The 27,573-nt window shown below is 35.1% G+C and overlaps 2 protein-coding genes across 2 annotated transcripts; one reads left to right on the plus strand and one right to left on the minus strand.

Moving 5' to 3' along the window:
- Positions 1-216: 216 nt before the first annotated feature.
- Positions 217-7,230, minus strand: tor4aa (torsin family 4, member Aa). The gene is made up of 2 exons (XM_073829100.1): positions 7,139-7,230; positions 217-1,917 (listed from the first exon to the last, which is right to left on the minus strand). Exons 1-2 carry the CDS (start codon positions 7,172-7,174, stop codon positions 682-684), a joined length of 1,272 nt encoding a protein of 423 aa, XP_073685201.1. The 5' UTR covers positions 7,175-7,230; the 3' UTR covers positions 217-681.
- Positions 7,231-9,673: 2,443 nt separating this feature from the next.
- Positions 9,674-27,349, plus strand: brap (BRCA1 associated protein). Its single transcript, XM_073829490.1, has 12 exons — positions 9,674-9,970; positions 11,548-11,709; positions 11,796-11,979; positions 14,146-14,335; positions 14,628-14,741; positions 17,544-17,692; positions 19,334-19,409; positions 21,507-21,645; positions 22,586-22,695; positions 22,800-22,889; positions 23,010-23,113; positions 26,666-27,349. Exons 1-12 carry the CDS (start codon positions 9,892-9,894, stop codon positions 27,024-27,026), a joined length of 1,758 nt encoding a protein of 585 aa, XP_073685591.1. The 5' UTR covers positions 9,674-9,891; the 3' UTR covers positions 27,027-27,349.
- Positions 27,350-27,573: the final 224 nt, after the last annotated feature.

A 27,573-nucleotide genomic window follows, 5' to 3' on the forward strand; every position in this document is an offset into this window, starting at 1 on the left:
TTTTTTTTAAACATTAAAAATCTTACTGATCCCAAACTTTTGGGCAGCAGTGTATATAACGACTACTTTTACAATCTTGAGGATGCTGGTCTTTGTACCTCATTTTTCCAGTGGAACTTGAGAAATTCTAATAAACAGAGAAATATTGAATGCTGTTTTATGTTATTTAGAGTTTCACAGTACATGCATGAGGAAAAACACAGTACTGTTCAGAAGTCTGGGGTCAGAAATATTTATTTTTCAAATAAATTAATACTTTTATTCAGCAAGGATGCATTAAATCAATCAAAAGAGACAGTAAATACATTCTATTCATCAAATAATCCTGAAAAAATGCTTGTCGAGCAGCAAATCAGCATATTAGAATGATTTCTGAAACATCATGTGATCATGCTGAAAATTCAGCTTTGATCACAGGAATAAATAACATTTTACAATATATTCACATAAAAAAAAAACAGTTTAAACTGTAATAATATTTCACAATTTTAGTGTTTCTACTGTATTTTTTAATCAGATAAATGCAGCCTTGATGAGACTTCTTTCAAAAACCTAAAAAAATCTTACCGACCCCAAACTTTACAGCACTGTTTTTACCAATGTACATAGAATGCACAATGAAATTCTCATGACACCAGTAACATCTTCCTCACGTTGACCATCTGCACGGCAGATTTAGTTTCAGAGAAGGTTCACTTTTGCCACAACCTGCCTGCATCCAGTATGAGAAAACTCCCGTTCGCCAACTATATAGTATGATAGCTCTTCTGCAAGCCTTTCTACGTGAGATCGATCTGGGTAGAATCCCTCCCTGGACATTTCATCGATAAAACAATCCATGACATGGCTCTTCTCCAAAAGCATAAAGGGCATAAGCTCTGCATCCAAAAATAGCACGTGGTATCTTTGAAGATAGTTTCGCAACCAAGGGTTCAGCTCCTGACTCAAGCTCAGACGGCCTGAGACAGCAACGCTGGAGTTGTGCAGAACAAACTTAGTGATGTCTTCATGTCCCAGGTTGCTGATGAGAATATAGATGGCGTTTAAGTATTCATTGCTGTTTTTGGGATGAATCAGGTCTTGCAATGTGTCCAGCAACTCTCTGGGCATGTGTTCCACCTCATCAAAAATAAAAACCGGTATCTTCTCCTCTTCCTCAGCATGACTGACCATTTCAGAGACGTGAGAGTCTAGAGATTTGGTGCATTGTGGGATATCGTCGTCTGTCGGACAGTGGTGCAGAACAAAGTACTGCATCACCAAGTCGTCGCCAACGACCGAGCGGAAATGCTGAGCCAGTAATCGGCCAACGTGGCTCTTTCCGACTCCGGTAGGTCCGTGAAGCGACAACACTAAAGGTTTATTGTGTACATAAGTTGAGAGATAATCATGTAAGTGACTGAGAAGACTCTCTGCAATTTCCTGTTGGCCGAATACTTCCCTTTTAAGGGTTTTCTCCAGTCCGTCTAAATCATATTTAAGCACGTGGTCGTCCAAGTTCTCGATGGCGTTGTAAATTTGTAAAAATACGATGATGCATAACAAGTACAGGCAGTTCTTTGCACGGCTTCTCTCTTTTGTGGGTACGGCTCTCAAACTGTTGCTTGGATATAAAACCCGCCCCTTTCTTTTTTTCTTCCGCTTGCGTGGGGAAGAGGGGTTACAGTTAAAGGGGTCTTGAAGATTTTCAAAGGTGAAAACCTTTGGGCTGGTGGACCGTGGAGACGTTAAGCTCTGTGCCGCCGCTGTCGCCGCTGCAATCTCAAGACGGCGTTTCTTGATGGCCTGGTACTTCTGGCGAATGCGCATCATGGCACGCACGCTTGAGGAGAACTGGGAGAAGCTTGCCGTGCCATTTTCCTTCATCTCTTTTGGAAGGTCTCCTCTCAGTCTGTCACTGGGGTCTTGTTCTCCCATCTGTGAAAAAAGCAATGAAAAAATCAATATCAAACATGAGAAAGACCATGTGACTTTGAGTAATTACAATACTTAGAAATAACAATTGCATTTCAAAATCAAGACACCATCTTAAATTGGAATCAATAGTTCCATGAAGAACTTCTAAAGTTCCATGGAATCTTTTCATTGCACTCTTAAAACTGAAGGTTTTTTATTGGCATTGATGGGTGCATGAAGAACCTTCAACGTCCATGGAACTTTCCGTTGGACTAAAGGATCTTTATAGTGGAAGAAGGCACTTTAGATGATTAAACTGTACTTCAAAGTAATAAATAAATGGATCTTTTACACAGTTTATCGAATGTTTATTTGGGAAAGGGAAACCCAAAAATGCTTCTTTGAGGAACCCAAAAATGCTTCTATTATGGCTCCAATCCTGTTTCTAGAGGACCAATGTCCTGCAGAGTTTAACTTTAACAAGCTCCAACCCACTTGCCTGAGGGTTTCTTAGTCTGAAAACCTTGATTAGCTGGTACAGGTGTGTTAATTTCAGATTGGAGCGAAACAGTGGCTAACTAGAAACAGGTTTGGACACTCCTGATAAACATCATACATCATATACTCCTAACTCCTTCTAACTTCTACTTTCTGATGCAAGTTGCACCTTTATTTTGGTGCATTTGACAGTTTGCATTTTCCATAAAACAGCTAATAAGAAAGAATAAAGGAATGTGCATTCAGGTAACGAACAGTGAGAGGGTCATTATAGACGTGCAAATCCAATCTGTTTTTAGCAGCCTGGCCAGGATCAAACTTGGCACAAAAAATGGCTCAAAATAAATGAGTATTGGATATTTCTCCCTCTTGCATGTTTTGCTCAGCAAGCTCACCTCAAAGTGAGCGCATTTTCTGTCCTGAATAACCCTGAGAAAGTCTTACAACATGATTGATGTTGTAAACAGCATGCATCATAAATGCACCTTTATTTTGGTGCATTTGATAGTATGCATTTTCCACAAAATCTAATGCTGAACACAAGCATGGAGGCATATGCATTTAGATAACGAACAGCATGAGGTCATTAAAGGTGTGTGATTAGCAGTGATTAACAGTGTGTGATTAGTCTGGTTGGAATGGGATCGTCCTCCTTCCTGCCTGTTTCATGTAACACGTTCACCTCAAAGTGAACAGATTTTCTGTCCTGAATGACCCTGAAAACCCTTTGGTACAACAAAGTTGTAAACAGCATGCATCATAAATTCAGCTTCTGCTTTGAGATGCATGTTACACCTTTAGTTTGGTGCATTTGACAGTTTGCATTTTCCAAAAAACAGCTAATAATAAAAACAAGAATATGGCATATGCATTTAAATAATGAACAGCAAGAGGTCATTATAGGCATGGCTTGATTTGCTGCACCAAAGTGCAAATGCAATTGTGGCCTGGCCAGTTACATTGGGGCACGACCAAACTTGGCGCAAAATGAAGTAATATTAGAAATTTCTGCTTCTTGCATGTTTAGTTCAGCCTTCTCACCTCAAAGTAAGTGTATTTTCTGTTTTGAAACAACATGACTGAGGTTGTAAACAGCATGCATCATAAACCCCGCTTCTCATTTGTCATGCATGTTGCACTTTTATTTTGGTGCAACTGATAGTTTTAATTTTCCACAAAAAGCTAATGATGAATAACAGACAGTGAGCAGCACCAAAATGCAAATTCAATCTGTTTTTTTTTTCAGCAGCCTGGCCAATTGTACTGGGACAGGACCAACTTTGGCATTATAATTGGAACAAAATAAATGAGTATTGGATATTTCTGCTTCTTGCATGTTTTGTTCAGCATGCTCACCTCAAAGTGAGTGCCTTTTCTGCCTTGAATGACCCAACAAAGATTTACAACAGGACTGATGTTGTAAACCGCATGCATCATAAACTTAACTTCTGCTTTGGGATGCATGATGCAACTTTATTTGGTTGCATTTAAAGGATTAGTTCACTTTCAGAACAAGAATGTACAGATAATGTACTCACCCCCTTCTCATCCAAGATGTTCATGTCTTTCTTTCTTCAGCCATAAAGAAATTGTGTTTTTGAGGAAAACATTTCAGGATTTCTCTCCATATAGTAGACTTCTATGTTGCCCCCAAGTTAGAACTTCCAAAATGCAGTTTAAATGCAGCTTCAAAGGGCTCTAAATGATCCCAGCCGATGAAGAAGGGTCTTACCTAGTTATTTCTAAAAACATTTACAACTTATATACTTTTTAATCTCAAACACTCATCTTGCCGAGCTAGACAAGATGTGCATTTAAGGTTAAAAAATATATAAATTGTTTTTTTTTTTTTTAAATAACCCATCATTTTGCTAGATAAGACACTTTTTTCCTCAGCTGTGATCGTTTAGAGCCCTTTGAAGCTGCATTTTGGAAGTTCAAACTCGGGGGCACCATAGAAGTCCATTATATGGAGAGAAATCTGGAAATGTTTTACTCAAAAAAACATAATTTCCTTACGACTGAAGAAAGAAAGACAAACATCTTGGATGACAAGGGGGTAAGTACAAAATTTTAATTAAACTACTCCTTTAACAGTTTGCATTTTCCATAAAACAGCAAATGATGAAAGCAGGAATGGAGACATATGCATTTAGATAACAAACAACATAAGGTCATTATAGACATGCATGAGCAGCAGGACCAAATGCAATTTGGTTGGAATTGGATCTTTCTGCTTCTTGCATGTTTCATTCAGAATGCTCACGTCAATGTGAGAACATTTTCTGTCCTGAATCAACCTTAAAAAAGCCTTTGGTACAACATGACTGATTTTGTAAACGGCATACATCATAAACTCAACTTCTGCTTTGTGATGCATGATGCAACTTTATTTTGGTGCATTTAATGGTTTGCATTTCAAATAAAACAGCTAATGCTGAATGCAAGAATGGAGGCATATGCATTTAGTGCAAATGCATAGTGCAAATGCAGTCTGGTTGAAATTGGATGTTTCTGGTTCTTGCATGTTTTGTTTAGCATGCTCACCTCAAAGTGAGCACATTTTCTACACTGAATGGCCCTGAAATAACCTTTGGTGCAACATGACTGATGTTGTAAACTGCATGCATCATAAACTCAATCTCTACTTTATGATGCATGTTGCACTTTTATTTTGGTGCATTTAAGGGTTTGCATTTTCCATAAACCAGCTAATAAGAAAGAATCGAGGCATGTGGATTCAGATAACAAAAACAAGAAGATTTGCATGAATATCAGCAATAAAATAATGAAAATGCAGTCTGGTTGGAATTGGATCTTTTTTCTTCTTGCATGTTTCATTTAGCATGCTCACATCAAAGTGAGCACATTTTCTATCCTGAATGACGAGAGAAAGTCATACAACATGACCGATGTTGTAAACAGCATGCATGACAAACTCAACTTCTCATTTGTGATGCATGTCGCACCTTTATTTTGGTGCATTTAACGGTTTGCATTTTCCATAAAACAGCTAATAAGAAGGAATGGAGGTAAAGGCATTCAGATAACTAACAACAAGATATAATTTCAGACGTGTGATTAGCAGCACCAAAGTGCAAATGCAATCTGTTTTTAGTGGCCTGGCCCAAACTTGGCAAAAAAAATGGCACAAAATACAAGAGTATTGAATATTCTTCCTGTTTTTCTGTCCTGAATTACCCTGAGAGAGCCTTACAACATGAATGATGTTGTAAACAACATGCATCATAAACTCAGCTTCTCATTTGCCATGCATGTTGCACTTTTATTTTAGTGCAACTGATAGTTTGCATTTTCCACATAAAGCTAATGATGAACGCAAGAATTGAGGCATTTGCATTCAGATAACAAACAGTGAGAGGTCATTTTAGATGTGCAAATGCAGTTTGGTTGGAAGTGGATCTTTTTGCGTGTTTCGTAAGCATGCTCACCTCAAAGTGAAAATATTTTCTCTCCTGAATTAACCTTGAAAAAACCTTTGGTACAACATGACTGATTTTGTAAACCGCATACATCATAAACTCAACTTCTGCTTTGTGATGCATGATGCAACTTTATTTTCAGTTTGAATTTCCCATAAAACACCTAATTCAAAGACAGCGAACAGCGAGAGGTCATTATAGATGTGTGATTAGCAGCACCAAAGTGCAAATACAATCTGTTTTTTCAGCAGCCTGGCCAATTGCATTGGAACAGGCCCAAACTTGGCAGAAAATAAATAAATTTTGGATATTTCTGCCTCTTGCATGTTTTGAGTTTTAGAGTTATTTCTGTTCCAAATGCAAAAAAATGGCAATTGCATTGGGGCAGGACCAAACTCGGCACATTTCTGCTTCTTGCATGTTTCGTTCAGCATGCTCACCTCAAAGCAAGCGTGTTTTTTGTCCTATAGGACCCCGACTAACTCTTCAGCGCATCATGACTCATGTGGTAAACAGCATGCATCATAAACGCTACCTCTGTTTTGTGATGCACGTTGCAGTTTAGTCCACTATGCAATTACCACAAAACAGCAAGAATGGAAGCATGTTTTGGCAACGTCATTCACTATTTTCAAGCCGTATTCACCTCGCCTGCAGGCTGAAAGACAGGCGCCTAAACTATATACATGCAAATGATACTCTATTTAAACGAGTTTCACTTCAACAGAAAACAAAAGAGCTCAGTTTCAACAAAAGCTATGCTCGTATTGTCTGATCATCAAGTATCAGATGACAAAAACATCAGTTCTTGCTCCTAAGAGGCCTCTCAGTTTTTGCCTATAATGAAATGTAACCAGAAACATGAAGCGTGTTTGCTTCATACAAAAAGAAATGACCTTGTGAGAGCTTCTCAAAAGGTCTGAGGTGCACTCAAACAAAGTTTCTTCGCAAACGTTCCGTTTAACATTCCACACATTCTGCCTTTCCTTCACGAGCCCCTCTGCTAAAGCAGATATGGTTTCCTTCCTGGAAATCCTTTTCACACACCCCTTTTTTGGAGAACCAGAGCCATAAAATGTGGCCTCCTAAAACACGAGTGTGCGTGACCAGACTGCAATTCTGCAGACTCCCGCGAACTTAATCTCAAGAGTGGTTTTGCTCAGATGAGGGAAGTTAAGACTAGACAGCTGCCTCAGCTGGAGTGGTTAAACTTTATCAGATGCAACAGAAAAAGTACAGGAAGACAAATGCAAAACGTGAGAGGGACAAGAGTATGTACTATGAAAGTAAAGCTAGCTTACCTTTGGAAAACACTCTGGTGTGTAGTTTTGAAACATTAGATTCCTCTAGAAGCTTGGCTGATGAGGAGAGAAGAGGAGAGGAGGTGACTTCCTCACAGCCAGATGAACATTAACAGGCGAAGGTTTGCAGCTCCTCCTCCTGACCATCCTCTTGTCTAAACCACACCTCCCTCCATCAACGTACAATGCAAAAAACAGACCTTCTGATGCACCTTTGTGCATAAAAATAGTCTGTTTGCACTTTGAGGTACGTCATGATTCAGTGAACACACTGGGAAATCAATATCAATTGGAGCATTGTGAAAAAACGGTCATCACAACAGCTTTTATTTTGTTCTATAAAGAAAACTCCATTAATCAAGAGAACTACTAGAATCTTTAATCTGTGTTTGCTTACGTAAGCAATAGAATGTTTATTTAAAGTCTTTGATATGAATCACTCTGGGGGATTTGATGAGGATTTGAAATGCATCAACCAGCCCAGATGACTAACTCACGTTGGAGGTTAATGTGAGCTGTTGTGTGAAGGTGTCACTGTTGGGAGTTCACCAGGGTGGAGTTTGAGCCGGTAGTTTAGAGTTACAGAGAATATGCTCAGTGGTCTAGCAGTGGCTCGGTATGCAAATGTAACAGCACTTTTACACCTCGCACCATCATATGTTAGATGGAGTGATGATTTGATGAGAATTTGCACTGACACTCAAATGTGAGCACGTTGTGGTTTTTCAACTGTAAGTCAAATGAAACATTTTTAGAACGTTTGTCATTTTTGTTGCTTAATCTTTTTTTATATAATAATTGTTATTTTGATAATAATAAAAAAATACCTTTATTTTTAATACTTGAAATGTACCAGTGCTGGTGTGCTGAGATGTTTCTTAATTATATATTATTTTATTTTATTTTATTTTATTTTTCTCTCCTCATTTAGTATTCCATCTGTCTCTGTTAATTTCAGCCACTGTATATATTCTAGCCTTACATGCAGTATTTGTGTAAATCTGTGTATTTTATGATATTGCCATGTACCGGATAAAACAATAACAACTTGAATTAAAAAATAAATAAATACATAAATAAACAGAATTAAAAATGACCTTGACTTGTTTTTATTAAATCTTGTTATGTTATATAATATATTTAATTTTATATATATTAAATCCAAATTTCCTGGCATAACATAATTTCTGATGAGTTTTGTTTTCTTCAAAGAATAATAACATATAACATGTTATCAAAATTAAGAAAAGGAGAAGAAAAAACATGGAAAGACAAATAACGAAAAAAATTGTTGCCAGGGGGAGGAAAGTATTAAACTTAAAAAAACAAAATACAAGATATACATATACGTATGCATATACAAAATCAAATAAATATTGTAAAATTCACAAACTTTCAAAGTTAAAAAGCTTTCTTATTCACATAGTCTCGAATATAATTTTTGATTAGTAATATGCCTTACTAAAAACTTAATTTGGACAACTTTATTTGTCCAAGTGACTTGCTGAATATTTTGATTTTTTTGGACCCTCAGATTTTCAAATAGTTGTATCTCAGCCAAATATTGTCCTAACAAAAAGCTTATTTATTCAGTTTTCAGATGATGAATAAATCTCAATTAAAAAAACCCTGACCCTTATAACTGGTTTTGTGTGTGTATGTGTGTGTGTGTGTGTGTGTGTGTGTGTGTGTGTGTGTGTGTGTGTGTGTGTGTGTGTGTGTGTGTGTGTGTGTGTGTGTATATGTGTATATATATATATATATATATATATATATATATATATATATATATATATATATATATGTATATGTATATATGTGACCCTGGACCACAAAACCAGTTGCTGGGGTATATTTGTAGCAATAGCCAAAAATACATTGTATGGTTCAAAATTATCAATTTTTCTTTTATGCCAGAAATCATTAGCATATTAAGTAAAGATCATGTTCCATGAAGATATTTTGGTAATTTTTCTACCATAAATATATAAAAACTTGATTTTTGATTAGTAATATGCATTGTTAAAAAGTTCATTTGGACAACTTTAAAGGTGGTTTTCTCTATATTTTGACTTTTTTTCACCCTCAGATTCCAGGTTTTCAAATAGTTGTATCTCAGACAAACATTGTCCTATTTTAACAAACAATATATCAATGGAAAGCTTATTTACTCAGCTTTCGGATGACGTAAGAATATAAATTTCGACAAATTTACACGTATGACTGGTTTTGTGGTCCAGGGTCACATATACATACATACATACATACATACATACATACATATGTGTGTGTAAGCATTAAATGTGTTTGTAACTATGTACTTGGCAGTAAATATCATTCTGATTGAAAATATAATGAATATAATTATACTAATTAGAATACTAAAAATACCATTATGTATTTGAGGCATATTAAATGATATTACCATTGTATTATTCACAAACTGCAACTATGAAAGTCTCTTATTATACATAATGAATAAGGGCTTTTGTTTTGAAATGATCCTCTCGTTCCCGGAAGTAACGCAGTAATTTATCTTCCATTCTCAAACGTCATTGTTGTTTTCACGCGTTTTCCTTCTAATAATACAAATAATTCTGTTCAGCGTTTGTGGCATATAGTTCTGATGAAACACCGTCAACACGGGCCCGGTCTTTCGATTAAATCCGTGTCTGTCTACATGAGCGGTGTTGTGTTGAGCTGTTGTTGTTGTGTGTCTGTAGCAGTTGCTCAGATCTCGGTCCTCTGAACACATGAGTGTGTCTCTGGTTGTGATCAGACTCGAGCTCGCTGAACAGTCTGATTCCCCGCACGGCTTTCAATACTGCGCCGGTGAGTTTCACTCGTTTACTGTTACGTAACTGAGGCTGACTTTGTTTACCATGGTACAGCATGATGGCCATATTGCTATACCATGGCATTATTATCATTATCATCAGTGTACAAAAAGGTGTTACCATGTTTTGGACATGCCCACAAGGTACCATGGTATTTGAAGTAAAACTAACTGCCATGTAAATATTTTCGTTCTTAAAAGTGACATACAATTGCATGGTAAATATGTAATACCATGGTATTATCATTATATAAGGGTAATCATACATGCATATATAATACTTTGTTATTTATAGAAAAAAGAACAAAATGATGAAAAACAACAATAAACAATACTGTTATTATTACACACACACACAGATTTTTATGTTTTTTAAAGAAGTCTCTTCTGCTCACAAATCCTGCATTTATTTGATCCAAAGCACAGCAAAACAGTACAATTTTGAAATATTTTTACTATTTAAAATAACTGTTTTCTATATGAATATATTTTAAAATCTAATTTATTCCTGTGATTTCAAAGCTGAATTTTTAGCATCATTACTCCAGTCACATGATCCTTCAGAAATTCTAATATGCTGATTTGCTGCTCAAAAAACATTTCTATTATTATTATTATGTTGAAAACAGCTAAGTTGATTTTTTTTTTTTACTTTCAGGTTTCTTTGATGAATAGAAAGTTCAGAAGAACAGCATTTATCTGAAACAGAAATCTTTGGTAACAATATAAATATCTTTATCATCACTTATGATCATTTTAATGAATCCTTGGTAAATAAAAGTAGTGATTTCTATAATTTCTTTCCCAAAAAAGTAAAAAAAAAAAAATATATATATACTGACTCAAAGCTTTTGAATGGTTGAATGCTATAGTGTATACTTTTACAAATTTCAGATAAATGCTGATCTTTCTGTTCATCAAACAAGCCTGCAAAAATACACTCAACTGTTTGAAATATTAATGATAATAATAATAATAAATGTTTCTTGAACAACGAATCAGCATATTATAATGATTTCTGAAGGATCATGTGACACTGAAAAGTGGAGTAATGATGCTGAAATTACATTTTAAAATATATTCAAATAGAAAATGGTCATTTTAAATAGTAAAAATGTTTCACAATATTACTGCTTTTTCTGTATTTTGGATCAAATAAATGCAGGCTTGGTGAGCAGAAGAGACTTCTTTAAAAACATTAAAAATCTTACTGTTGTCAGGAAAAAAGTAATATTAAAAATAATATTAAAAATCCTTAAAATTATTCTTAGATTTTTATTGGGGCCATTAGAACAAAGAGGATAACAAAAACTAGTACAGTGTGAAAAAAAGGTATAATTATAAACTGGATAATCTGAATAATTTAGCAGTCAAATCACTGGTCTGAGCATGAGAAAGTATAGCATGAGGCATTATGCTAAATCTCGTGACTGTCTGGTTTTGAGTGAACAGTGAGCAGAGAGCATTCATTTACACACTCAGTGTGTTTGAGCTTTCAGCTTGTTTCTGGAATCTCTTTGAGGCCTTTATGTTGAGGCCTCATATCACAGCTCACATCTCCTGCGTCCCACAGTTTCAGAGATGTCCGAGGACGAGATGAGAGAGAAAGCGTTGGGCTCCGCCAAAGCGGCGCTGGGTGGTAAAACGGAGCTGGAGCGAGCGGCCCTCCTCCACCAGCACCTGGGCAGCCGTGTTATGAGCGACATGGTGATCGAGACCTTCCAGCCCAGCGCAGGTCTGGAGTGCAGCAGTTAGTTTCCCATTTTGATTTGACTAGTCTTTGGCCTGTGATGAGTAAACGGACTGTGTTTTCTCCATCAGGAGTTGAGGAAGGTAAAGAAGATCTGAAGTCCACAGGAGATGTAAACGGAGAAGCTAAAGATCAAATGGATGTGAGTGTGACTCCAGACTCTCCCTCCAAACAGCTGCCGGATCAGATCGCGTTCTTCAGCGGAAACCCGTCAGTGGAGATCGTCCACGGCATCATGCACCTCTACAAAACTAAGTTAGTACTATCTGTCTGTCTGTCTGTCTGTCTGTCTGTCTGTCTGTCTGTCTGTCTGTCTGTCTGTCTGTCTGTCTATCTATCTATCTATCTATCTATCTATCTATCTATCTGTCTGTCTGTCTGTCTGTCTATCTATCTATCTATCTATCTGTCTGTCTGTCTGTCTGTCTGTCTGTCGTTCTATCATTCTGTCGTTCTATCATTCTATCCATCTATTGTTTTATCATTCTATCTATCTTTCTGTTTGTCTATCTATCTATCTGTCTATCTGTCTGTCTGTCTGTCGTTCTATCATTCTATCAATCTATTGTTTTATCATTCTATCTATCTTTCTGTTTGTCTATCTATCTATCTATCTATCTATCTATCTATCTATCTATCTATCTATCTATCTATCTATCATTCTATCTATCTATTGTTTTATCATTCTATTGTTCTATCTAGTTATTATTCTGTCTATCTATATCGTTCTATCATTATCTAACTATCTTTCTGTCGTTCTATCTATTGTTCTATTTTTCCGTCATTCTATCATTCTGTCGTTCTATCATTCTGTCCATCTATCATTTTATCATTCTATCTATCTGTTTGTCTGTCTGTCTGTCTGTCGTTCTATCATTCTGTTGTTCTATCATTCTGTCCATCTATCATTTTATCATTCTATCTATCTTTCTGTTTATCTATCATTCAGTCTATCTATCTATCTATCTATTGTTTTATCATTCTATCTATCATTCTATATATCGTTCTGTCATTCTATCTATCTATTGTTTTATCATTCTATTGTTCTATCTAGTTATTATTCTGTCTCTCTATATCATTCTATCATTCTGTCGTTCTGTCTTTCTGTCGTTCTATCTATTGTTCTATTTTTCTGTCATTCTATCTGTCTGCCTGCCTGTCTATGTATCTATCTGTCTGTCTGTGTCTATCTTACTATCTTTCTATTTATCATTCTGTTATTCTATCTATCGTTCTATCGCTCTGTCTTTCTATTTATCATTCTGTTATTCTATCTATCGTTCTATCATTCTGTCGTTCTATCGTTCTGTCATTCTATCTATTGTCATCTTTTTATTGTTCTATTTAGTTATTATTCTATCTATATTGTTCTATCATTGTATTGTTCTGTCATTCTCTGTCTGTCTATCTTACTATCTTTCTATCATTCTTTATATCGTTCTATCATTCTGTCGTTCTATCGCTGTCTTTCTGTTTTTCATTCTGTTATTCTATCTTATCGTTCTGTCTATCATTCTGTCATTCTATCTATTGTTCTATCATTCAATTGTTCTATCATTTTATTGTTCTATCTAGTTATTATTCTATCTATATTGTTCTATCATTATGTCGTTCTATTTTTCTGTCATTCTGTCTGTCTGTCTGTTCTATTCTAAAATAGTCCATCCAGATAGAATCAAATGCTTTTTTGAAATCGAGAAAGCATGCAAATATGTTTCCATTTTTTGTCCTGTTTTACGTGTTTATTGATCAGCGTGTGTAGGGTGTGAATGTGGTCATTAATTCTGTGATTTGGAAGGAAGCCATTCTGACTCAGGACAGCGTGTCCGTTAAGGAACTTTACAGTTCTGTTGTTTAAAAAATACTGCTAAAACACTTCCCCAGATTACTGTTCACACAATTATAAGGGTCCAGTTTATCTCCATTCTTGTGAATTGTGGCTCCAGATGACTGGAAAACAGCCTGAAGTACAAGGCTGAATCATTTAAGCACAGTTGCTGAAGCACCTAGAATGCTGTCAGAGCCACAAGATTTTTAACATTTTTTAATGTTTTGCAGTCTGAGTCATACTGTTTTTTTTTTTGTTTTTTTTTCTTTTGGTGTTTTTTTTTTTTTGCCTTTATTTTTCAATTCAATTTTTTTTAATATATGTAATTGAGTTCATTTGTATCCATCTATTTATCTGTTGTTCTGTTTACCCATTTATTGCTCTCTCTCTCTCTCTCTCTCTGTGCTAATACTAAAACCCTGTAATACTACAGTACTTTAAAATAGACCATGTTATTTACAAGGTACCTCTGGTGATATACTATGGTACTTTGTCCAAAAAACATGATATATGTCTATCAGATCAGTAGACACTTTGTTGCATTGTTGTCCTTGAGCCGTCTGTCTTATTTTCGTGTGATGTGGTGTTGACAGTAAGATGACATCGCTCACAGAGGACGTGCGGCGCAGCGCGATGCTGTGTGTCCTAACCGTACCCACCACAATGACAAGCCATGACCTCATGAAGTTTGTGGCTCCCTTCAATGACGTCATGGAGCACATGAAGATCATCCGCGACTCCATGCCCAACCAGTACATGGTGCTGGTCAAGTTCAGGAGTCAGGTCAGTTACTTAACCATTGATTTGATTGGGCAGAATCTGAAAAGTCCTTAGTCTGTCTAATTCTCACTATTTGGGTTTTTGGTGTTCAACACAGTTCTACAGAATAAAACCTGCATGCATTTTATGGTAAAGACTTAGAAATTGCTGCCTGCAGCTGCACTTTTCACAAGAGGCTGACACATTTTGCCACATGATTTGCAAAATAAACTCATGCAAATTTGCCTTTTTGAAGTTTCTTTGATGTTCGGTATTTTATGAATGGGCCGTCATTGTGTTTTTTTTATTTCTATAGGCCGATGCCGACAGCTTCTACACAACGTGCAATGGCCGTCAGTTTAACTCCATTGAGGATGCTGTCTGCCAGTTAGTCTATGTGGAGAGGGCAGAAGTCATCAAATCTGAAGAGGTAAGACTCTGGTGTGTTAGTAAGTAATGTTTACCAAAGCAAATAACTATGATTTGAAAAAACCACCAATGATGTGTCTGAAATCACACCCGCTCTGTCTGGTAGGTACTACAATTTAAGGTTTTAAACTTATTTAAAGGTGCAGTATGTGATACTGGCTAGCGGTTGAAATTGGTAGTGGAGTCTAAAGTAAAAATGTTAAAGGGTTACTCCACCCCAAGATAAAATTTTTTGTCATTAATCACTTACCCCCATGTTGTTCCAAACCTGTAGCTTTGTTTGTCTTTGGGACACAATTTAAGATATTTTGGATGAAAACCGCAAACAGCGTACGCTGTTCTCTGTCAGCTGCGTCACAGTGACGTGGAGGAGACAAATTGTTGAATAAAGTAGTTATTTTTGTTTTCTTTGCATACAGAAATTATTCTTGTAGCTTCGTAAAATTATGGTTGAACCACTGATGGCAAATGTACTATTTTGACGACGTCTTTCATACTTTTCTGGGCCTTGACAGTGTTATTTACTTGCCATTCAACAGGACAGTCACAAAGCTCCCGGTTTTCAACCAAAATATCTTAAATTATGTTCCGAAGACGAACAAAACTTTTATGGGTTTGGAAAGACATGGGGGGTAAGTAGGGATGCACCAAATGTTCGGCAACCAAAATTAGAAGAAGTGAAAAGGCCAAGTAAATTATACCGAACAATGACGTCACACGATCAAATAGGTGTTGTCTAATACACGCACTAGTTGTATTTATTCTGACAGTGCTGTCTAGCCAGGGTTCAAAGTCCAAAGTGTGAAGGAAATCTGCGCTGAAACAGCAGAGTGAGAATCATTCATAAATCTGCTGCTGTCAGCAAAAAGTAGTACTGAAGTCATCTTTAAAGTCAACATTCATAAATGTTATTATTGTAATTTTACTGTTGTTCTGTAAAATAAAATAAAAAAGTAACACAAAAATAATGATGATAATCGTTACAACAGCTCTATTAATACATGTTTATTTTGTTCGGCTTTGGCCAGGAAATATTAATTTTGGGGTGGAGTAACCATTTAAAGAGAGTTGTTTTTCCTCACCACTTATGTGGGTTGCCAGATTAGGACACATAACAGAATAAGCGCAACTGACAATAAAAGGAAAAGAGTTGATTTATCTGCATTATAATATTCCTTTGGGTATAGAGCTTTGTAGATGGATGCTGAGGCTTTTAAGGTGAGATAGAATTTGCAATCTCTGACTCTTGAGTTCGTTTTGCTCGGTTCTATGGCTGCAGTATGCTGTGATTTGCATCAACTGGCAACCCGGAGTGTCAAAATACTATTGGTTAAACTGGCAGTGGGCGGAGACACATAGACCAAAACAAAAACAGACATTCTAACACAGAACACACATTTCAAAAGTAGAATGACTAGCTGCAAACATATTATGGTATTTTTATGCTTTAGCACAGTCAAAAATACCTGCTGCATAGTATGGAAGTAGGCATATTCAGATGCAGCGCCAGTGTTACTGTTTTTGGCTAAATTAAATGCATTGAATTTAGTTTTGTTTACTTAAATTTTAATGTTTTAATTTTTAAAACTGATATTATCAACATAATAATATTATGACTAATATTATTACTAAATTTCACAGACAGGGCTTAGACTAAGCCAGGATTAGACAATAGTTCAATTAGGAGATTTAGGTAATTTTATAAATGTGCCTTAAAAAAAACATGACTGGTGTGCATTTTGAGACAGAACAAAGGCACTGATATATTTTAAGATCAGTCAGTGCAAGTTTCTTTCAGTTGAAACGGCTCAGATTTACATTTTAGTCTGGGACTAGACTTAATCCTTGTCTGTGAAACCAGGGGTAAGTGTTATCATTTTTATGGCAACCACTATAATACCTTAGCAACCACATATCAACAAATTTAAAATCCTCAGAACAACCACAAAGCAAAACACTTTCATTTAAAGGGAGAGTTCACCCAAAAATTTAAATTACCTCATGATTTAATCACCATTAAGCCATCCTAAGTGTTTATGACGTTCTTCTTTTAGACGAATACAATCAGAGTTATATTTAAAAATGTTCTGTCTCTTACAAGCTGCATAATGGAAGTGGATGGTTGTTGAGATTTTGAAGTCCAATAAAATGCATCCATCCATCATAAAAAGTACTCCACATGGCTCCGGAGGGTTAATAATGACTTATGAAACGAATCGATGCATTTGTGTAAGAAAAGTATCCATATTTAAAACTTTATAAAATCTAGCGGATGACAGGACGTTTTAAATAATGATATTTTTCTTACATAAACGCATTGATTCACTTCAGAAGTGTGTGGAGCACTTTTTATGATGGATGATGCACTTTATTGGACTTCAAAATCTCAACAGCCATTCACTGCCATTATAAAGCTTGGAAGAGCCAGGACATTTTTAATATAATTCTGATTGTATTCATCTGAAGAAGAAAGTCATATATGCCTAGGATGGCTTGAGGGTGAGTAAATCAATTTTTATTTTTGGGTAAACTATCCCTTTAACCATTAGCAATAACGTATAAAATGTAAAAAATTATATTATTATTATTACTAAAGCAAGCAACTACTATGATTTGAGCAAACAACAGATTTTAGGCCGATACATTGCTTGAGTGACCAGGATTAACCTGTTTTGTTGTTGACTAGCTGTTTCTGTTTAAACACACACACATGTTGTGTTTCCAGCACTGATTTACATGCATAACAATAGCTGCAGTGTTCTGGAATGTTTTGAATGATCTCAAACTCTTCACTATAAACCAGGGGGCCAGTTTACCTGTGATGGATCTGACTGAGCTGCCCAAGTGCACCGTGTGTTTGGAGCGCATGGACGAGTCCGTCAACGGCGTGTTGACCACCCTGTGCAACCACAGCTTTCACAGCCAGTGTCTGCAGAGATGGGAGGATGCATCGTGAGTATCACTCACAACCAAAGCCTTTGGATTCAACATGCAATCAAAATTACTTACTTTAGTAATTCTAAAACAAAAATGCCATAGAAAAAATACTTTTTGTGTGTGTGTGTGTGTGTGTGTGTGTATGTGTATATATATATATGTTTATATATATATATATATTACATTAAACTAGTTTTACATTAACTTAATGCATATGACTTGATATATATAGTGACTTAGTAAGACATTATTTTAGTTCATTTTGTTCACGCTTGGTGAATTTCATCCACACCCTTGGGTCACATTCTTCTCCCGTGACGCATCAGCGTATGATCTGTGTTGTTTATGCTCATATTTCGCTCTCATCTGTTATTTAAGTGCGTCACTTTTAACCTTTCCGTCGTGATTCTTCATTGACATGTGATAAAGCTTTGCTGGGCCGTTCTCTATTCTTGCTGTTGTGTTTGTGTGTAATTGTCATAGTTGGCCTCTGACCTGTGTGATGAACGTCACCGTGTCATGTTTCATGCGCACAATGGGAGAGCAAACCGATGGTGCTTTGATGTTTTCAGGTTTAAGTGTTTACACACATGAACTATTGGCACGTGTGACGCATTTATGTGACATATTTCTGAGTGATCCGATATTCAGTGGGAAATTATGTAGGTCGAGACTTTTATTTTATTCATCAGGATTTGATTGGGCATGAAAAGTAGGTCAATTATATTATTAGTGGAGTTTGCTAATGCATGCATCACTATTACTAATGCTCATACTATGAGTTAGCGATTTGAACAGACTACTAAATTAAACCGTGACAAGTAAGTACTAGATTGAGACATTTATAAAGACACAGTAGATGGTCTTTTTGCGTCACATTGTCTTTAAAGGAGTAGCTCACTGGAAAATGAAAATTTGCTGAAAATTTAGAAGTAGGTTTGGAGAAATGTAGCATTACATCACTTGCTCCCCAATGGATCCTCTGCAGTGAATGGGTGCCATCAGAATGAGAGTCCAAACAGCTAATAAAAACAGCACAATAATCCACAAATAATCCATGCCACTCTAATTCATCATTCATCTTGTGAAGCGAAAAACTGCATGTTTGTAACAAACAAATCCATCATTAGGCGTTTTAACGGCAAATATTTGCTTCTGGCTAAATAATGCATTCATAATCCATTATAACGCTTCCTCGGTCTGAATCAGGAGAGAAATATGTACAGATCAAGCACTGTTTACAAGCCAGAACAGCTCTTGGATGTCTGAGAACAACAGGAAATGGATTTTTAACAGGATTTTGTCCAGAAGCCATGGTTTAAAGTTAAAAACATCTTAATGATGGATTTGTTTCTTACAAACTTGTATCTTTTTTACTTCACAAGACATTAATTGAAGGACTGGAGTGGTGTGGATTACTTGTGGATTATTGTGATGTTTTAATCAGCTGTTTGGACTCTCTTTCTGATGGCACCCATTCACTGCAGAGAATCCATTGATGAGCAATTGATGTAATGCAACATTTCTCCAAATCTGTTGAAGAAACAAACTCATCTACATCTTGGATGGCCTGAGGGTCAAAACATTTCCAGCAAATTTGAATATTAGGGTGAACTATTCCTTTAAGAGCACTAACAGTGTGTATTTCTTTTGCAGGTGTCCTGTGTGCAGATACTGTCAGACTCCTGAACCCGTGGAGGAGAACAAGTGTTTTGAGTGCGGAGTGCAAGAGGTAATCAATCTTTCAAAAGTCTCACTTTTCAAAAGCTGCAACAACTAATTGAAAAAAATCAATGGAAAACAAGTTGAGTATCGATTAATCGCACACAGAAAACATAATTATAGTAACGAATAATGCATTTCTTTGGATGTAACACATTTGAAAAGTAGCACAGGACAAACAGTGATCGGCTGGGAGAAATATGCATGATCAAAGTTGGTTAATTAGGAATAAAAATGGATTAATCGAGTACTTAATTGACAGATTAATGGATTAAATAATTGTTTGTTGTAGCCCTAGTCTCACTCACATCGATGGATGTTCTGTTATATTGTATTTCATATATCCTACATGGATACCAGTGATGCGCGGGTTGATCCAAAATGAGCGGGTGCCTGCGGTCACCCGCGGTTACGAGTCATCCAAAAATATTTTTAATGATATTCGGGTCGCGGTCGGTCAGGTCATTTGAAATAAAGATGCCAATTAAACCTTTGTAATTTATATAGTACTAGACACAATTTTCTATGAAATACATAGACCTACACTTTATTGGCTGAATAATATTTACCTTTTGAATGTTGAGTGTTATTAACTGTTGAATAAATGCTGACGTGGGACAAAATGCCAGATTTCCCAACATGTTGAACTGAGCAATGCCATTGTACCATTTTAATAGGCTACTTTTAAACACATATAGCTCAGTAATGTCAGTTTTATGTATTTTCTGAGAGGGGGTGGGATTTTTGTTGGGAAAGTCAGGGGAGAGACGCACACTTCGATTAGACTGGATAAACACATGCAGCATCTTAATTGTTAAGAAAATGGTATTCCTAATAAATGTCTCGAATATTTTGATTATGTCCAATGCTTCTCTTTCTTTTTGGAATTATTAGACACATTTCACTATGTCTTTTCAAATGCCTAGGTCTGTTTAATTTTCTTAATTATAAAATTGCTAGCACTATTTTTAAACGTTTATTCAAGCAATAATATATAAATGATCTCATGTATATGCTTGTTTAAAACCAGGGATTAAAAACGAATTCCACGTAAAAACTGTATTTTTTCTTTACATTTCCAGACAGCGAAATGAACGAAATTAAACATTACTTAATAAATTCACGGCAATATAATTTCCTTATTCATTTGATACAACTATTAATATATAGAAAATAATATTATTTTGTCATATTCGTGATTCCTGAATTTATATATGAAAACTTCGTTTTTAAGTGCATTCGTTATGTTTGTATAAGAAAATTCGTTAACCTAGCCTATTAAGTTGATTTAATATTCTTGATAATTTTTAGAAGTTAAAAAAAGGAATTAGCTTGTAGTCTATATATATTTAAGGCTGTAGGCTAATCTTTTTCTTAACTTCTATTAGGCTACACTGTAGATCGAAATAAAATAATTCTTGATCATATTTAACATCGGAGAATCACTGAAAATGAAACTATTTAAATCTGTATAAAGGAAAGACTAAATAAATCACAAGAACAATCTGTATTTTTCTTGTAATCAAGAACATTTCTTTTGACAAAATTAAATAATGCCGAATGATGTTTGACAGTGAACGCATCTCCACCACACAGCCGCATATAATCGCTGGTGTCAGTCGCAAATATTAAACATGCGGGTCAGGAATTTTCTCTCCTTTTTTGCGGTCCGAGTTGCAGGCGGGTTAGTTGAAAACGTTGGTCGGGTTCGGGTTGTTTATACTTTGACCCGCGCATCACTGATAGATACATATTTCAGTTTGCACACTGTATAGACCTATTTTTTTTAAAAAATAAAATACTGAAAACTGATTAATCGAGTACTTAATTGATAGATTAATTGATTAAATAATTGTTCGTTGCAGCCCTAGTCTCACTCACATAGATGGATGTTCCGTTATATTGTATTTTATATATCCTACATAGACATATTTCAGTTTGCACATTGTATAGACCTAAAAAAAATACCTAAAATAAAATGGATTAATCGAGTACTTAATTGGCAGATTAATCGATTAAATAATTGTTTGTTGCAGCCCAAGTCTCACTTACATAGATGGACGCTCCATTATATTGTATTTAAGACATATCTGTTAATGTCTAATAGAATCTGTGGATCTGTCTCATCTGCGGTCACATCGGCTGCGGACGATACGTTAGTCGTCACGCCTACAAGCACTTTGAAGAAACGCAGCACACTTACGCAATGCAGCTGACCAATCACAGGGTCTGGGACTATGCTGGAGGTGTGTGACATTACAGATAGCAAATATGCTAGTGACCTAGTGTAGTTGCACGCTTGAAAATAATTTAAAATATTTTCACTGAAATGCATTAACTTTTCTGGTGATTAACTTTAATATTAATATGAGCTGGATAAAATTAAGTCCTGCCCTACATTATTTATTGCCGAATATTCTCATTAATAATTCACTTAAAAATATGTCAGATCATGGATTATTATATATTAGGGCTGTTAAACGATTAATCGCGATTAACTGCATCCAAAATAAAAGTTAATGTTTACATACTACATGTGTGTGTATTGTGTATGTTTATTATGTATAAATAAATACACCTACATGCATGTGTGTACTATATATATATATATATATATTTGACATGTAAATCTAATATATTTTTCCTTAATATATATACATGTACGCTTGTGTATTATACACACACACACACACACACACACACACACACACACACATGAAAACACGTAGTTTGTAAACATAAAGGTTTATTTTGGATGTGATTAATTGTTTAACAGCCCTATTATATATGGATCATTATCATGTTTCACATTTTTAAATGCTTGTCCAATTCAGCATTATTTTAGTATAATTAATATACTATTATAGTTTTTATAAATATTTTTATATAATTTATTATTATTATTATTTTATATTATTTTTTAATTAGACTATTTAGTTATTATAGTTGTTTTTCTTTTTTTCTTTTCAGTTTTAGTTATTTAATACTTCAAGTTAAAATGAAAAATGATGCCTGAAAAAAATCTATTTAAATACATTTAAGTTCAGTTAAAATTTTATTTCACGATAATTTTTTTTTGAATAATGGTTTCAGTTTTATTTTAGTTTACAATAACAATAAACATTTTTATATCTAAAATAGTTTGTAACAGTTTTAACTCTGAGCCTTTGTCCTTATGTTGATCAGATAACTACGTCCATCGGCTTGTTGCCAGTAAAACCGACGGCAAGATGGTGCAGTACGAGTGTGAGGGCGACACCTGTCAGGATGAGAAGATCGATGCACTGCAGCTCGAGGTGTGTGTGTGTGTGTGTGTGTGTGTGTGTGTGTGTGGAAGGCTGCTTTGTGTTAGATACTCTTCCATCACTTTATAATTTTTTTATGTATCTTTTTCCTACAGTATTCATATTTACTAACCAGCCAGTTGGACTCTCAGCGCATCTACTGGGAGAATAAAATAGTTCATCTGGAGAAAGACACAGCGGAGGAGGTGAGAACTGGACAGTTTACATGAACAAATCCATAACAGCATTATGTTTAAGATCATAATAATCTGCTATAACTCATATTAACATCAATGATCAAGTTTCTTTGTTTGTGTGGGTTTTAGATCAACAACATGAAGGCCAAATTCAAGGAAACGATTGACAAGTGTGACAGTTTGGAGCGGAAACTAAACGAACTCACCAAAGAAAAACAATCAATTGAAAAGAAGTAAAATTTAATTTTTCTTTCAAATGAATTTTTCATAATCAAATGAAATGTTTGGTTTTTTAGAATAGCTCTTCACTGTAGGTCGGACAAAATTTACCATGATAATAGGGTTATTACTAGGGCTGCAACAACGAATCGATAAAATCGATAAAAATCGATTACTAAAAGCGTTGGCAACGAATTTCATAATCGATTCGTTGTGTCGCGCGACGCAGAGACATTTGGTTGTTATTATATAGGCTATATTTAAAAAAATTGAGCGCAGAGCGGAGTGGACACATTCGGTCTCTCTCCCGCACTGATGCCAGCAGAGTTCGGTACCTCATAAACTGTTTCCATCCAAAAATGCGAATTTAACTTATGCGCAAAACTGGAACATTTGAGCATAAAGCACCGTTTCTACATTATATATATATGCTGCCCCGATTTATATCAAACATGTTTGATATTTAAGCCTACTTTGGCTAGCGTACTTTCACAGCAGCCAATGCTCGATCGCAAAACAGCTGGTGTACGGGTCGTTGGATAGTGGAGATGGAGAAAACTACTTCTATAGTTTTTGTAACACTGTCTGTCTGTATAATGTGTCGAAAACACACCACAACCGTAAGGAGAAAGAGGAGCTCTGCTGAGGTGAAATCGTCTCAGTTTTGAATAGGGCTGTGACGGTGGCACGTTGTTTTTTTATATATAGCCTACACTTCAGTCAGCTTACAAGCAGCCTAAAAACGCTAAAATAAATCAAAGAAATAATATATTTAATTAAGAAAGTAGCCTAAGAATATTATATAGGTTATTAAACAAACATTCCTTGTAAAATTGTCCGACAGCTCATCAATTTTTGGCCGACTGAATTTCCAGTCCGACTGTCTTTTTTTCTCTTTCTCTTCCTCATTACACAGCTGCTGATTTTAATAGCAAAGTGATTACATTTATTTTCGTTCCTTTAGTTTATAAAGTTAATTTAGAGATATATTTGGAACACTTTTTGTTTGTTAAATTCAAGTTTTTGTTTTTTAAAGTTATACTAGCAAACAGCGGCAGACAGATCAAAAGCCTGCTTAATTCATCGCGATTTAAATTAAAATCCATTGATATAAAAAACTTAAACATATCACAATATTAGTTTAATCATTCAATCAATATAAATCCAAAGTTTGTGCGGAGAGAAGCGCGCTTTGCAGCGCATGGAGACGCCAGTGCAATGTGGAATTTTTTGCTCATAAAGGTAAGAGTAATTTACCACCTGGGCCGGAACTGTAAAGGGTCTACCTTAGTTTGTGTGCACTAACAGTATCAACAAAATGTGCTCTTAAAGAAAACAAACAGAATACGCTTGATATCTTTGGTTTAAACAGGAGCGCTTCACAATAATTAACCGAAACCCAGGTAATTGGCTCACAAACACAATATCTATAGAAAGCTTTAAATTATTATTTTACTATAAAACGAAATAATTAAAATCGAAAACAAAACTCTTTCATTAGCTAATCCATAAAGATGCATTAGGCATTAATGAGCAGATGGCAGGATCGTCAATTTCATCTTTGCAACACTGAATCAGAAAATACTAGTTTATTAATAAGTAATTCGAATATTTTCTTAATTTTTGCCTTGACACATTCATGGTAATTACTTTTGCTGGGGCTTTGAGGCCAATTTTGCGTGCATTTGAATGCGGAACTCTTCCAGCTGGTCGCTGCTGATGGCAGGACACTAAACACCGCCATGGCAGAATGAATGTAGCAGAAAGTTAGTCAAGTTATCCCGTTCCAGCGTGCAAAGGCACATGACTTTTTTAATGCGCACTGAGGAATTTAATTTGAGAGGCTTCTTGATGGGAAATGCAGCATGTACACCACAGCAAGCCGCTGTCTTGACGGATAGTAATTTTAGTTTATTTAGTCTATATATTTGGCAGATGTAAAGCATACATGTGTATGTTTTTTGTGTTAGTCCATTTTTATTTTATTATTATTATTATAACAGTTCAAGGAGCAACATGTTAGTACACTTTCTAAAGATTTTAGTTCTGTTTTTGAATAAAGGGTTGTAAATCCCTTGTTTTTTTATCCGATTCATCGATTAATCGAAAAAATAATCGACAGATTAATCGATTATTAAAATAATCGTTAGTTGCAGCCCTAGTTATTACAGTTAACTAAAACTAAAACCGTAAAAAAAAAAAAACACTGTCATTACTTGAAATACAATAAACTAATAACTGAAATGAAATTAAACTTTTAATTAAGGTTTTTTTTTTTTTTAAATGTACTTACATTCTTAAAACTAAAATCAAAATAAAATGAATAAAAACGACACAGACATAAAAAAACTAATAAAATGATGAAAACACAAAAATGAATAAAACCTTTAAATTAAAATAAAAAACTGAATATATACAAATAAAAAAAAATCTAAATACTAATAAAATCTGTAATAGTATATGAATGATAATAAAATAATTTCCCCCAAAATTTCAATTAATTAAGTTATTGTTTGTATTATAATAATAGCAATAAATATAAATCAATATAAATTAGTGCTTGGCAATGAATCATTTGCGATTAATCGCATCCGAAATAAAGGTTTTTGTTTATATAATGTGTATACTGTGCATATTTATTGTGTATATATATATTTTTATTTACATGCCTTTACATGTATATATTTATATTCATATAATTTATATTATATATAAATATATATAATATATAAACAGAACGTATTTTTCTTATATATGTATACACACACACACACACACACACACACACACACACACACACACACACACACACACACACACATACATATCATGTACAAACCTTTATTTTGGATGTGATTAATTGTGATTAATCATTGCCCAGTACTAATATAAATAATAAAAAATTTAAGCAAATAAATAATCAGTGGAAAATTTTAGAATTTTCTGTGATTTTTACATTAAACATTATATATATATATGTGACCCTGGACCACAAAACCAGTCTTAAGTCGCTGGGGTACATTTGTAGCAATAGCCAAAAATACATTGTATAGGTCAAAATTATTTATTTTTCTTTTATGTCAAAAATCACTAGGAAATTAAGTAAAGATTTCTTGTAAAATTCCTACTGTAAACCTATCCAAATGTAATTTTTGATTAGTAATATGCATTGTTAAGAACTTAATTTTGGGCAACTTTAAAGGTGATTTTCTCAGTATTTCGATTTTTTGCACCCTTAGATTTCAGATTTTCAAATAGATGTATCTCGGCCAAATATTGTCCTATTCTAACAAACCATACATCAATAGAAAGCTTATTTATTGAGCTTTCATATGATGTATATATCTCAGTTTTGTAAAATTTAACCTTATGACTGGATTTGTGGTCCACGGTCATATATATATATATATGTATATATTTTTTTTTTTTGCAATGTATTTATTAGTAGGAAATTACTGTGGTACATTTTTGAAAGGTAGTTGCTTAGTTATGATTGGAAATGACTTTTTTAAATTGTAATTCACTATCTACACAGTCTTTTGACATTTTTGTGCTGTTTTCTGCAGATGTTCACAGCTGAACAACAAAGTGATGAAGCTCGGTCAAGAGTTGCGGGAAGAACAAGAGATGAACCGATGCCTGCGAGCCAATCAGATGCAGCTCCAGGCGCAGCTGCAGGAGGAGGAAAGGCAGGCTCATGAGACGCTGGCCAATAAAGACGGCCAGATCGCCGAGCTGCAGGAGCAGCTGCGGGACGTCATGTTCTACCTGGAGACGCAGCAGCAGATCGACCGCATGCCGGCGGACGCCCGGCAAGAAATCCAAGAGGGGCAGATCAACATCGCCGCTGCCCCACAGCCCGGGCCCTCGGCCCACGGCACCGGCAAACTGAGCGGCCGGAAAGGACGATCCAAGAGGGGAAAGTAACGAAAGACGTTGCTTTTAGTATATTCAGTGCTTACGGATGGCAGAAATGTTGCACAGGAAATGAGGAAGTTTGAATAATCATCCTTCCTTATGTCAGAAGCTCTAATATATTACGATTTGTTCACTAATATCTCGCACGAGGACACCAGTACTGCTTAGAAATGTAGCTCGATCTGTTTTATATGAAAACAAAGTGCTGTTCTTGTTGCACAATTTTATTTTCGTATATTTTTAGTGTCCTCATAGTTGGAAGATGTCAGTTTTTGATTTACTTTCTAATATTGCTTTCTGCAACTCACCAAATAAATAGTTCATTTCATGTTTCTCTGTAGAAAAAAGAAATTATATTTTGCAGTAATGTATCTGGATTATTCTTGTAATTCCATTTCTGTTCATTTTGTCATTGCATTAAACCCAAAAAATCTTAAATATATGGAAGCCTGTATCCAGCAAAGGAAAAAAAACTGAATTGTGAGGAAAAAAGTCAGATTTGCAAGATACTCCCAAATTGTAAAAAATTTACAAAATTGGAAGATTGTGATTTTTT

Source organism: Garra rufa, chromosome 23 (genome assembly GCF_049309525.1).
Source record: "Garra rufa chromosome 23, GarRuf1.0, whole genome shotgun sequence".
NCBI classification, from domain to species: domain Eukaryota; kingdom Metazoa; phylum Chordata; class Actinopteri; order Cypriniformes; family Cyprinidae; genus Garra; species Garra rufa.

What these genes read in the sequence shown, in the direction of transcription:
- tor4aa (XM_073829100.1), bottom strand. Translation starts at nt 7,174, where the DNA reads ATGTTTCAAAACTACACACCAGAGTGTTTTCCAAAG. An exon ending in CACCAGAGTGTTTTCCAAAG is followed by an intron (nt 1,918 to 7,138) that starts GTAAGCTAGCTT and finishes CTTTTTTCACAG; the next exon opens with ATGGGAGAACAAGACCCCAG.
- brap (XM_073829490.1), top strand. Translation starts at nt 9,892, where the DNA reads ATGAGTGTGTCTCTGGTTGTGATCAGACTCGAGCTCGCTGAACAGTCT. An exon ending in ATGCACCTCTACAAAACTAA is followed by an intron (nt 11,980 to 14,145) that starts GTTAGTACTATC and finishes TGGTGTTGACAG; the next exon opens with TAAGATGACATCGCTCACAG. An exon ending in GGTCTGGGACTATGCTGGAG is followed by an intron (nt 21,646 to 22,585) that starts GTGTGTGACATT and finishes TATGTTGATCAG; the next exon opens with ATAACTACGTCCATCGGCTT.